The sequence below is a fragment of the Emys orbicularis genome, chromosome 1, assembly GCF_028017835.1.
Source record: "Emys orbicularis isolate rEmyOrb1 chromosome 1, rEmyOrb1.hap1, whole genome shotgun sequence".
In the NCBI taxonomy this organism is placed as follows: Eukaryota; Metazoa; Chordata; order Testudines; family Emydidae; genus Emys; species Emys orbicularis.
In genome coordinates this window covers 69,412,209-69,424,411 of record NC_088683.1, presented here as the reverse complement: position 1 = coordinate 69,424,411, position 12,203 = coordinate 69,412,209, and the positions used below count along the sequence as shown (strand labels likewise).

The following is a 12,203-nucleotide window of genomic DNA, read 5'->3' as shown; positions in this document are numbered from 1 at the left end:
TGCAAAACCAGCCAGTTTTAGGGCCTAATATGGGAAGCCCTCTGGGGGAGTTTTGTAAATGGAGAGAATGCAGGGTCAGTCCCTTTGTCTGGAAGCATTTTCTTTGGTTTTGATTCATGCAGGTAGGCCCATGCCTATGTATCAGGTTCAGAAGGACCCTGAAACACAGAGTCAAAATCAGTCAGAATTGTCACATTGTACCTGGTTTCATGTTGAAACCATGTGAGACTGAATCTTTCCATAAATCATCCCAGGTTCACTCCAAAGGTTCACAAACCGTTTGTAACCAAACCACGCCAAGTATTTACAGTTTCACTGTCTGTCATGCACGTTTTGTGCAATTCTGTGCTAACACATATACCGAGCTGCAATGTAATAATAAATACCAAAAAAACCCAACACCTTATGACACAACTCAGCAAAACTCTGAAAATTCAGAATTAAGTCTTACATTCATTCTTAGAAGAAATAGCCAAACAGTGAGTGTTGGGGGGGGTTATTATTGGTTTATGCCATGAGCTTAATGCTACTTTAAATTTAATGACTGGGATGGCATTTATGTTCCTTATTTCCTTAAAAATAATTTTAAAAAAAAAAGAATAAAATCGTTCATTGTATGTTATCAAAAGCATGGACTTCATTCTCTTACCTTGGGAAAAATCCATGGCAGTTAGTCTGATCCTGCAGTGGGAGAATCAGGTACCTTTTGTTTTCAAAGGTATAAATAGTTGTGTATGTATGTTATAATACACACTTAGGAGTAGAAACACAGGCGTTTTTTGAAGGTGCAGAAACTCACCCTGTTAAATGCATTTATGGGACTTATTCTCTACTGGGTGTTCTTCAAGATTTTATTGATAGTATACCAAGGTTAGTTAGTATATTGTTGGTATATAAGGTTTTGTAGTATGTTGTATACTATTGTTACTATACAAAGGTTTTATTGTTAGTATACAAAGCTAGACTGGGCCAGTCTTCCTGAGTCTGCTGCACTGCCTCTAATTGTGACTTATGAACAGTGGAGTTGGACCTCTAGATTGTCCATCCAACAGTGTAATCATAGAAGATGAGAGATGGGCCCTTCAGTTTTGGAATGCTCTTTCCCTTAATCTATACCAAAGTCCATCTATAGCACCTTTTCTAGTTGGGCTCAAGACCTCTACCAGCTTGGCCCTGGCAACTTCAGATATAATTTTCATTATAAAAATCACTTTATATCAAAACCCAAAAATGCAGTGACAGTCTGCATAAACTTAATTTAATAACAGAATAAACAAAAAGAGGAGCCATTGGACTGCTTTTACAATTTAAACAAAGCTGCCACTGAATTTCCAGTCTGCTGCTCCAAAAGTGCCATAGAATTCAGGAGTTTGGCCAAATATAAATCCTGTTTGCGACAAAGTCCACAGGGCCTTCAACAGGATTGCAGATAGAGTCTCGAATCACTATTTTGCAGTTCAATAACATAAACGTGGCTAAACTGGTCTCCATTCTTAGGCTGTGCATCTGATTTGTTACACATACTGTACATGGGACAAGGTTTCCCATCACATGAGATGCTTGTCCCAGACTAATTTATAAGCCATTCAGCTGTGATAGCCAGCAATCCAAAAATAGATCTTCGCTGTACTGCACTGCATTCATTTTCAGAGGATGATCTCATGGGCTACATGCTGGTGGCAGGTCAGCCAGTCAAAAGGCCACAGCTGAGGTTTTCCCGGCCACTACGCCTGAGTGTGCCTATCAGCTTCTGTTAGGTGCCGTGCGTGCTGTGGGGTCGCTGACTTAGAGCTAGCTGAGGAAGTGGCTTCACTTAGAAGCCACAAGACAGCTTGTTCTCTGGTTTATTTCTATCCAAACAGCAACATAGTTATACTTGCAATGTTAATGCCACGTACCAAAGGCACCTCTCCCCTCCTCCCTATCTGAGTCTGGGCTTTTAATTCTCATCTTCTCCTAGCTAGTGAATGGAGACCCAGCTACAGTTTTCCTGTGAATACTGAATGGCATGATGTAGAAAAATCTTTAATATATCGCAAATACTGTACACAGGAAGTGATTCTTATTACTATTGTTAGTTATTTGTGGGAGCACCTACTGATTAGAGCCCCACTGAATGGGGGCTGTACAAACACTTAGGAAGAGACCCTTTCCCCCAAAGAGCTTCCAATCTAAGCCCTAACTCTTGCAATTTACTATGTGCAGTTTGAGTGCTGCACCCACACAGAAACCCATTGATTTCTAAGGGGCTCTGGGTGGGCCCAGCAATTCACCCCCAAGCTGTAAATTGCAGGATTGAGATCTAATTAGACATGACAGACAAACAGTGGGAGAAAATAAGTATTTGTCTCTCCATTTTACAGATGGGGAATTGAGGCCCAGAAAATTAAGTGACTTGCCCAAAGTCAAATGAAATCTGTGGCCGATTTGGGAATTGACTCCCAATCTCCTGGGTTGAGGGCAGGACCTTAACCACAAGACCCCCATACACTGTTATAGCACAGAATCAATGGAGAGGTTGAAAGGGGGAAGAGCCTTCTCCACACAGCCCAAGCAAGCAAGATTTGGGAGAGTGACGAAGACCATTGGAGATCCTCCTGGTTCATTTATGACACCAAGACCCCTAAGACTCTCAGTCACTAACACATCCAGTGCTCCCCCACAGAGAACAGCTGAAACACCACAGTGCCCCTATGATAAACATAGATTATAGATAAACATACCTGTTCTGTTCGTTCCCTCTGAAGCACCTGGCATTGGCCACGATCGGAACAGGATACTGGGCTAGATGAACCATTGATCTGACCCAATATGGCTGTTTTAATGTATACAGCCCTTCTTTGTAAGTGGAGCATTCCAAAGAAAACAAAGGCCACACTGTGGAATTCTTTCCAACGTTAATACAAAACCTGGCCCTGCCCGGGGCTTTCTGGGATTGGTACGACTTCCCCCAGGGATTGTTCACAAAGGCTTTGCCAAATTAAAGCCAGATGTTTGACAAGAAAGAGCAAACATAAGGGGGAAATGATGTGTCATTTGCCCCTTTCTCTAGGAGAAACCTCTCTGGTTCTCTCCTTGCTCTGAGGGAAGGAAGCATTATATGTGCCCAGCCGTCTTCCCAGCAAAGCTGTCCATAGCCCTGTACTGCAATCCTGACTTTCCCGTGGGCTACGGGCTGTTGAGGGAGAGGCTGGCAGGAAACACCCCCAGCTTTAGGGCAAGTTCCAGCCCATCCTATTCTTGAAACTTCAGTCTCAGGCCCTAAACCCAGTCTGAGTTTCCCACAAATTTCAAACCGTCTCCAGAGATCTCTTCCTCTCCCTGTGACCATGTCCCCCATCCTACAGATACGTCTTTTTTCAGAAAAAAATTAAGAAGGCTATTGCCAGCTCAGGCGGGTTCCTTTACCAGCCAATTGCAAAGACCTTGTCCCAGCCTCACACTGCCCAGTTACCATGACTACAGAATGGGAGCCCCCTGCTTCCCTGAAGGCCGAGCCTCCTTCTCAACTTAAATGATTTCAAAATAAAATTTAAAATAATTCGGTCTGAATAAAAACAAAACGTAGAGTCTGTTTTCTGTTTGCAATAAGCAAGGCACGAGGACACCCTGGCTTTCATTGCATTCCATTTTTAAGGCGGCGTGCTTTTCTCAACTAACACCAGGCTAGAGAGAAACACTCAGTATGACTCGGGTGTGGCTGTGAGCTCAACAATAGAATCATAAAATATCAGGCTTGGAAGGGACCTCGGGAGGTCATCTAGTCCAACCCCCTGCTCAAAGCAGGACCAATCCCCAGACAGATTTTTACCCCAGTTCCCTAAGTGGCCCCCTCAAGGATTGAACTCACAACCCTGGGTTTAGCAGACCAATGCTCAAACCACTGAGCTATCCCTCCCCCAAAGCTAGCTCATCAGGGGGCCACGCTAACCAGACTTAAGAATGGAAAGGTGATATGGCTGATTTCCAGGAGATTCCAGCTGGGTCGTTTTGAGCAGGGTAAAAGACTATCCTAGACAGTTGAGAGGGCTGGTCCCCTGAGCTGCTTTTTAGACAGTGAGGCCATCAATCGGCATTCAGTCGCCACGTTGATAGCATTGATTGTTCAGGGAGGACTGCATGAAGGTTGCCATCCTCCTCCCCTTGAGCAGGCTAGTAATGGGATGCAAAGCCTTTAGCTGCAAAATCCCCAGTTCAAATCCAGTCCAGGTCACCACTAATCAAATGTTATTGCAATCATGTAGGTGTCGGGTGACTGTGTTGGGGCACTCCCCCACCCCAATCTGGAGAAAGCTAACAAGCCCCTCTGGGCTCACCTGCTATCAGACAGGCACACCTGCAGGGTCTGCACCAGCTGGAGGAAGCAAGTTTAAAAGGAGCGCTTGTCACAGGAAGAAGTGCAACCAGGGGGAAAGCTTCTGTGCCCCAGCAAGCTGATGCTTGTTCCAGAGTCACTGAGAGGGGAAACAGCTAGCAAGCCTCTGCTGCCCACAAGGACAAAGCAGACCTTTATAAGGAAACCAAGAGACTGAACGCCCCCTTAAATGGGACCCAGAAAGGCTAGACTAAAGCTCCCAAGTGTGGAAAGGACTTTTAAAGGGAAAGAGACTCTAACAGCCTGACTGTGACCCTAGAGAGAGGCCCAGCTTATCACAGAAACCTTCATGGAATGAACAGGGGGTCTCCATATAGTTCCTAGGGCATTGGTGTCCGCTTTAGAACCACCACAGTTGTGAGTGACAGTATCGCAAGGAGAGAATAGCTCAATCTCATCTCTAAACGTGGTCCCCCCAGATCAATTTGAGATGCATTTGTTGGGCAAGGTGGGAAAAGCGTCCACTAGCATTGCCTAGGTACTGTGTATTTATTCTACAGATCTACAGATGACTTCATTATCCAGCAAGACAAGGTGGGTGAGGTAATATCTTTTATTGGACCAACTTCTGTTGGTGAGAGAGACAAGCTTTTGAGCTTACACAGAGCTCTTCTTCAGGTCCTGAAGTAAGTAAGCTCGAAAGCTTGTCTTTCTCACCAACAAAAGTCGGCCCAATAAAATATTACCTCACCCACCTTGTCTCGCTAACATCCCGGGACTGACACAGCTACACTTCATGATCCAGGACAGTCAATCAAACAGCTTTCATGACAGCTAAATTCAAAGCTGGGACCCAGAGGTGAACGTTCCCTGTGTTCAGAGGAGTACAGATCTGTTTTGGTTCAGGCCTACCTTTATGAAATATAGACACTGATTTTCTTAAAGGTACCTCCTGAAGGTGTAGTGACTTAAGGCCGACTCTGCTGTCCGATAGGAATAACTTTGTTAGTTATTTGGTGCAGAAGCCTGAGATATGTTAATTCTATCAGTGCAGCTAGACTGGCAAAACATCACAATGGAATTCATGTTGGGGGAAACAAGGGGCATGGGAGAAAGAGAACATGAAATCTTAACAGTCAGCCTCTTCTAAGCCCTTTTAAGGCAACAGCATTAAGCGTTGCATATTGGCATTTGTTCAGTCTGTGATTTTAATTGTAGGTTGCTGAGCAGCTTATTAATCCATTTGGGGAAGATGATGATGATTTTGAAATAAATTGGTGCATTGATAGAAATTTGCAGGTCAGTATTTTTTGTCTCTACTTTCCTCTCTTCTGCTTTACTGCAATATATTATAAATGTATTCCTTATAGATCTGAGACACTAGCTAATGGGACGGACTGAGAATTATACAAAATGATTCTTTACCCAAAGGGGATCATATCTCCAGAATCCTCCATGTTTTGTTTTTAGAGACGGTATATTATTAATTCACCATTTCATATGCCTTGTCTGCTGGGGAAAGGATGCAAAGTGAAGACATCTGAGCTGCCCCCTAACCACAAGTTCATTTCATGTAACCCTGCCTGTACTCACCAATTCAGCCACATAGGAGATCCTGGAAAGACTACTCTGAACCAAATTCTGTTCTCATTTGCAAACTCACTGAAGTCAATGAGGTTGCGCCAGTGTAATGGGTAGCAGATTTTGGTCCTATATTTGTACAGAGCAGGTAAATAATTTACAGGAGAAGTCAGCACTGCCAAATCTTGCTGTTGAAATTATTCCTACATTTCTTATGGCACAAGTGTGACCCTACCACCCAGGAGAGTAAGGGCACATGAAGAGTTCCATTACTTCCCTGCATGGGCAACTCACGTTGCAGGTAGCAGAACAAGAAGATGACCAGTCTCCATGGGGTCACCACTCCAGAGCAGGTGTGTAGCGAGTGGGGGTGGAGGAAGGAGGCACAAGGAGTAAGGGCAACCGTGGCTCCACCCCTCGCAGTGTGCTGGCCAGCTCAGCTGAGCCAGCATCATCAGAGAAGTATCTGCACCTGATACAGGGCTCTGAGTCACAGTCTTGGCCATTCCTGGGGGAATGCAGCTAAATACAACTTGTTACAAAGTCACAGCTGAGCCCTTTATTTTTACATATGTAAGCCGATGGTACAAGGCTGTTCACGTGCTCTGTTGGGAATATTTTTAAAAATATGGACAATGTTTGCTTAAAGGTTCCTCTATGTGAACTTCTGCATAAGAAACATCTCTACAAATAGCACAATAATAGTCCTCATACATTTCCTGAAAACATGGAACATCAGAGAATCACGTGACCATTTAGCTAAATAATCCAATTAATAAGAATGCTTGCTGGAAAAGTTAATTCTTTATCATTTGTGATTAAATGTGATGTAATATGAAGGGAATTGTTTAGCAAATGTATGGGGCTCTATCCCATTCTAATTAAAGTCAATTAAATTTGTTGCTGTTGTGGGAGCAGAAATAATCTATTTTAGCTTTTTATATAGTGCCTATTAACATGGATCAGGCCTGTAGCCACTATATACATTTTACATAATTTCATAAAACATATTTCCTAAAGAATATTTCCCATATAGCAGGAAATAGTATATTATAGACAAAACCATATTTAAAGTAGTGTAATTACAACTATGATCCCAGGTCTCACTTCTGGCTGTGGATGAAATGCACATGAACTTACCAAAGATGGACAAAGATATTTACTGGGATGATTCAGCTGCTCAGCCACCATACACACTGGCAGCTGCCGATTACTGTATTCCATCTTTCCTTGGATCAACTATTGAAATGGGGTAAGTAAAGCTGCCATTTTTTCATGATGTCATTAAGGCTACAAAAATGTGTATCCAATCATCTTAAAGGCCTATGGATCTTTAAATGTATATCATGCATAAATGTGACTTCAAAGTTGAAGTTCAACATTTAAAAATATGTGATGGTTTCTTGTCATGTGCACAGAAGTGTACAAATTCAACACCTGGGAAAGCTCAGTGGCCATTAGAAAACTAGTGATTTAAATGATCCTTTTAGGAGAGCGACACGAACTTAGCCCTTTGTTTTTTTGTGGTATTGTAGCAGTATAAAACAGCATAAACCAAAGAAGCAGCAAGGTTTTTCATGGAAATTTTCAAGGTACTAAATCCTCTGTGTACATGATACAACAATTAACACAATACCCATTTATTTGCTTGTTTCTTATGCAGACACTCCCTTTCTTCTTGCTGGGTAAGATCATTTCAGACCTTTGGGAGATAAACTATAGAAATGGTTTTATGACTTTTCAATTAATAATAATCCAGAATTGTTTTCTTTCATGTATACCAACCCTATTGCAAAGAACCAGCCAGGTATGTGACATTGCTCATTGTTCTGGCACTCTGCGTCTACACCGCTGGCAGAGGCGTGTAGTGTACGGGTAGCTACCCGCCACAGTGAAAAGCAGGCTGTGTCCGCACTGCGGTCTGTAGCTACACGTGTCAGTGAGGCTCTGGCAGAGGGGAGGCAGCGGAGAAAGGCTGTTTTCCCTCCTGCCAGACCTTTTCCGCACTGGCGGAGTCTTTTCCTGCAATGGAGAAAGGCTCTGGCAGTGGGACACTACACTGGTATTTTTAGCAGTGTAGATGGAAAGGCATGACTTGGGTGAGTAGAAAGCTGTGTAGGGTGTGTATTCACATACACGCCCTTCAGGAGTGTTTATACTTTACTCACCTAAGCCACGTCCCTCCATCACTGCTATTTATACCTGTGCTGGGCAGTATGTACACTACACACTGCCAAAAGAAACATGCAGTATAGATGTACCCTCATAAAATACGGTGACAGGCTAGACAGAGCATGAAATGCTGAGTTCAAACGCATATGATGTGCTCTAGTGTAAAACAGATCGGTGAACATGAAGAATATCCTGTCCCTTTAAGAAGCAAACAAATACTAGAGCTGGTAGAAATTTTTCATTTGAAACTTTTTTTAAAAACAAAAGTGGCTTTTTCAAAACCTAAAACTTTCATTTTTTTTTCAAAAGTTTTTCACTGAACCCAGAAAGATTGACATTTTTGGAGGGGTTAGTTTTTTCTCCTTAATCCTCTTTCTCTCTTCATCTACTTTTTTGCCACAGAATACAACAAAATGATGTTCAGGATGTTTTTTCCTACTTTTCCTTCTTCAACTTTGGAAAAGTTACAGAGTAGCAAAAGGAAAAATGAAGGGAAAAAACACACGTTGGCCATCATTTGATGTATTGCATTCCGTGAAGAGAAAGGGGGAGGAGAAAAAAGAGGAAAGGAGGGGACCCAAAATTCAAACTTCCGACATTTTTATAAAAAATATTTAATGAAAAATATAAAAAACATAAATTGTTCCATTTTAAATCCTTTGAAATCATAACAACTTTGAAATTCTATATTTTTCCCCAAACCATTTCTCCATTTTTTTCCAACCAGCTGTAACAAATATAACAAGGCGTCCTTCAGCCAGAGTTCAAACCCAAGATCTAAAGGTATAGCTTGTTTCAGCCAAGTCCAAAACAAATATCTCAAGCGTGGCTCACGTCAGCCAAATTCCAGAGAGGAAGAAGATTCACCACTCTCGGACTTCATTCTAGCTCTCCTCCTAGGGACAAGTCTATCCTCCCTGGTGCTCTCTGCCAAACTAAATCCTCTGCTGTCACAGAGCATCGCATTTATAAGTAGTGGAAGGAATTAATCAATCCATCAAAGTTGCCATGTCCATACCTGAAATCCCTGCTCTCAGGACAGTCAACTGTGACTCTTCTTCTAGTGTTCCCTCCCATTGTCTTTACACCCCATGGCAAGGACTAAATGTGCTCCACTCCCGAAATGGTGTGGCTGCAGTAACTCATCATTAACCTCAGAAGCCAGGCAGAAAAGCAGAAGCTAATGGGTGGGATTTTCAAAAGGACCTAAGAGACTTGGAGCACAAGGCCCATTGACTTTCAATGGCACTTCTGCTCCTAAATCACTTAGGCACTGTTGAAAATCCTACCCCATGCTCAGTGCTTAATTTGTAATGCGAGAGGTGTCAGGGCTCAAGCAATTAAGTGCTGGGGCTCAAGCAGTTTTTTTACTTTCATAACTGAAGCAGCAAGCCCAGCAGTGCCAGAGCTATGAACTACCAAGCCTAGAGGTGCCGGGGTTATGAATTGCCAAGCGTAGAAGTGCTAGGGCTCCTGGCACAAATTAAACACTGTCCACTCTTCCAGGAGCACCATTAACTTTTGCCTGAGACTCTTCCTGATAGAATGAGGAATATACTGCACAGAGCAACTGTTCTTCTCCTGCCCCCGCAAAGCTCTGATCATGTGGAGCTGCCATCGAGGAGTGCTCCACTGTTCTGAGACAGGAGGGAGAACCAATCAGCATTGCCTGTGCTCCTCACCCCTTTCAGTGTATCTGAAGATTTTCAGCCACACTTCGCTCTTATTTGCTCCTCCTATACCTCGTGGAGGCCTTTTATTAGGAACACATTTGTTCCTTAAGTTCTCTGACTCTCATCACTCACTGTTAACGTAGCTCTGTTCCGCTAATGACAGACAGACAGAAAATGGATCATTATATAAACCATATTTTCCATTTAACATGAAACCTTACTGCAAACACTACACCTCTTGTGACTCTAGAATAAAAGAAATACAGAGTGACACACCCTGCATCGCTTTATCTTACAGGCTGTCTGATACAGAGTTCCTCCGTGGGGAAAACCGGCCCTGGGATGATGAGAAATACAGGCGACAGCCCTCAGTGCTGAGAAGAGTTAAGCGATTTCTGAGTGTCCATGAAAGCTCTCCTTCCCCAACCAGGAGGCGCTACAGCAGACAGACAAGTGAGAACTCGGTGTTTTTCCCTGCGCATGAAAAGGGTCACATCAGCAGTTTGCAAGAAATGCATTCTAGAGGGAGACATTTTGCCTCAAAGGTCAAGAAGAAATATGAGCTGGCTGACAGGAATCCCCGACTGCATGCTAGCATAGATCTAGCAACTATTAGTGAAACTAGCAGAACCAACATTTTAGAGAGCTACCAATCTAGAGAGAATGACACAACAACTAAGATATCTTTGCCAGTCCCTGAAGCAGTTGTTGCTACTACTGAGGACAGAACACTCAACGCGTCAGACAGCCAGACTTTACAGACAGACACCTCCACAAACATGTCGACAGAATACGCTCCACCAGGCAGTCCAACTGAGCCACATTCTGATCCTGTGGATGCGCCACGACCTCATTCAGAAATGGCTATGTCTTTTATGGATTCTGGGCAGCATAAATCATCCACCGTTGTAACAGAGGAACCAAAACTTGATTTACACAAAAGTATGACAGCAGGTGATAGCAAAGATCAACACAGGAGCTCTGAAAGATGTTCCCCAGACTTCCATATGCTCAGTATTACATTGCATACAGATGCTGCACCTCTTTTATTGGATTTTGGAACACCCTCTGGACAAAGCACCTTAAGTGGTGAAAGTAACATTGCTGCTACCTCTGCTGCTAGAGATACAGTTGATATGCATCACTTATTGGAACATCTGGATGCTAAAGAAACAGCTATACTAGAATTCATTAATGAGAAGAATGAAGGAAATCTCTGACAAGGTTGTCAGAATCTTCTAGATTCCAATTCTATTCTATTATTTACAGTGGGGGGAAATGTTTAAGAGCCCCTGCAGCCATTTGGGGGTTCCCCAAACACAGAAAACTTTCATTTTGCAAAACAATTGGAACTTTGTCTCTTTTGAAACCTGTTCTTATTCAGATTTTCTGAAAATACAGAAATACAAACACACTGCTCAGACCACACATACAGTACATCGTACGGCTGATCTTATTTCCAAGGAAAATTACTCAGATTGCTATGTTAAAGCTTTCCTCTCTCAATAAGGATTCTGGCAGGGCAATATTAAATTTAAATTAAAGCAAAAATCTCAGCCAGCCGGGAGCCTCATTCCCTGGATAGATCTCACCAGCCGGTACCCAGCTTTGGCAGTGTTCTTCGGCCTTTCTCTCAGCACAGACTCCACCTTTGAACATGGCTCGGGAAAGGGAGCTCATGCTGTCCATGGCCATGATGGAAAGGGGTGTTTTCCCTCTCTTTCAGCAGTGGGAAAGGAGATTTCTCTCCAGCACATACACGCCCAGCCCTTCTCTCTTGGAATCCATCCTTTTGCAAATCAAATTGCTTTTATAACACAGCCAAGTAATTATTTCCTCATCAAGTCTTATTCAACTGTCATGAAATAGTAAGGATAAGTGTTAAGGAATCATACTGATGTCCTGCCAGTACAATTCATTAACAACACATCCCTCCTCCACCATCCAGCAGTGTGGATGGCTCCAAAGGCAATGGAACTAATGCAGTTACTCTACTCATGGCAGGAGGCGGAGCACCCTCCCTGGGAGTGCACAGCTCCCATGTGCCTGAAGCACTGCTCTGTGGCTTTCTCTATGGTAGCATAGGAAGGCCTGAGAAGTGTGGGGTGTGACCAGTGGATCCACAGCTCTGTAGGTTCACTGGCCAAACTCCCCGCTGTCCTGCATGAGGAGAAGGATGGCTGTAGCTGCAGGAGGAAGTGTATCAGCAGCCACAAAGCAGTTCCACCATTTGGGTAAGAGGATTCCATAGCCAGCCCCCAACAGAACACAAGCCTGAGGAAATGGGAGTCTCTCAGGGGAGAGGATTTGAGCCAGGGATTCCAGGCCATTGTTTCTTTTGTCTCTTTTCTCTCTGTCTTTTCTGATCGCAGAAATCTCGCCTAATCTCCAGGATCCAATCACTATCTTGCCACCATCCTCATCCTCAGAGAAGAATGAGGGGGGATTTGATAGCTGCTTTC

At 43.4% G+C, this 12,203-nt stretch overlaps 1 protein-coding gene across 1 annotated transcript in view; it reads left to right on the top strand.

The window, feature by feature from the left end:
* The window catches only part of BEST3 (bestrophin 3), a 33,151-nt gene extending 22,190 nt beyond the window's left edge, over nucleotides 1–10,961 (top strand). Inside the window, exons 7-9 of the mRNA XM_065416059.1 lie at nucleotides 5,534–5,614; nucleotides 6,997–7,148; nucleotides 10,040–10,961. Coding sequence (XP_065272131.1) covers nucleotides 5,534–5,614; nucleotides 6,997–7,148; nucleotides 10,040–10,961 — 1,155 coding nt within the window. The remainder of the gene's footprint in view (nucleotides 1–5,533; nucleotides 5,615–6,996; nucleotides 7,149–10,039) is intronic.
* Nucleotides 10,962–12,203: the final 1,242 nt, after the last annotated feature.